The 1,152-nt window shown below is 45.7% G+C and overlaps 1 protein-coding gene across 1 annotated transcript; it reads left to right on the top strand.

Annotated features, from left to right (window-relative positions):
* Positions 1–717: 717 nt before the first annotated feature.
* Positions 718–1,095, top strand: SARC_16817 (hypothetical protein; the record flags this gene model as incomplete). The annotated part of the gene is made up of 1 exon (XM_014289077.1): positions 718–1,095. One exon carries the CDS (start codon positions 718–720, stop codon positions 1,093–1,095), a length of 378 nt encoding a protein of 125 aa, XP_014144552.1.
* Between the last annotated feature and the right edge of the window lie 57 nt (positions 1,096–1,152).

Here is a 1,152-nt window from a genome sequence, read left to right as displayed (position 1 = left end):
CATATATATTGTATTATGTGCATGGTCATGTACATGTGTTGTTGTTCGTCAGTTGCCGAACCGGTGCGTGGGCACGAGTTGAGAGCTTAGCAATATTCAACTAACTATTCAGTCTTGTATTGTACTGCCGAGTACAGCATAGCTTCTGATGTATCTAGCAATGACAATGCAATGAACGAGGCATACGTTCACTGATCTCGTACGTATATATGTCCTCCGCATACTTGTGAGGTAGCTTATCTGCATGAAACGTGGTTTTACGAGTAAGTACTGCTGCAACAAATGTGGTGGCGTAAAAGTAAACTCTGCTATGTTGCACATGTACTCAATGTTCTAACACCCATCCTCCGGGCCGCCGCTTTACAGAGACTTTATGGATTGGGGTGTCACAGTGTACTCTGTGTTCGAGGAAGGCAAGGAGAATGACAATTACTACGCCATGGCCAAAGCCGGCAAGTGCTTCCATCACGAGGTATGTGTTTGATACCTGCAAGCAATTTGTCGTGCTTGCGTGAACTACGATTCGCTCGGTATAAAAATATCTGGGTTGTTTGTGCCATTTAATATTTTCTTGTAAACTTTTAGCTGTGAGTACATGTGTATAAACCGCCTACTCGGCGAATTAATGGTATACTTTAGCGTACTTCCACAGAGTCTGATAACCGTCAGTTGTCCAGGGACAAGTATTCTAATGCCTCGTTAATTGTCCTCTACCAGCTGTTCGCCAAGATGGGCGAAGACGACGCAAGTGAGAACGTAGTAGCCGCGTGGAAAGCCGCTGGCAGTCCACACATTGACGGGTGCTGGTCTCCTCACGAGAGCACACAGCCCATTGTAGGCGGCGTATGTGATGCCCTGAAGTTGCCCGGTAATCTCCATGCTTCGTATGTAATGGCCAGGGATAAGTATGCTACGCGTAAGGCTCTGGAACGGGCTGGTCTTAATACCCCTGCCTCTGCGAGTATCTTTACCATTGCGGACTGCACCAATGCGTCTGAGGTGGTTGGCTTCCCCATGATCATTAAACCCACTTCCGGAGGTGGCTCACAGGTTTGTGTTGCGTTGTCGATTGCTTGCACCAATTTATTCATCTGAATGTGTTCTGTTATATATATATATATATATATATATAAGTATTGTAGTTAGGTAACG

Source organism: Sphaeroforma arctica (assembly GCF_001186125.1).
Source record: "Sphaeroforma arctica JP610 unplaced genomic scaffold supercont1.8964, whole genome shotgun sequence".
Taxonomy (NCBI): Eukaryota; class Ichthyosporea; order Ichthyophonida; genus Sphaeroforma; species Sphaeroforma arctica.
Note: the sequence above shows the minus strand (reverse complement) of the source record. Positions and strands in the feature narration are given on the sequence as shown.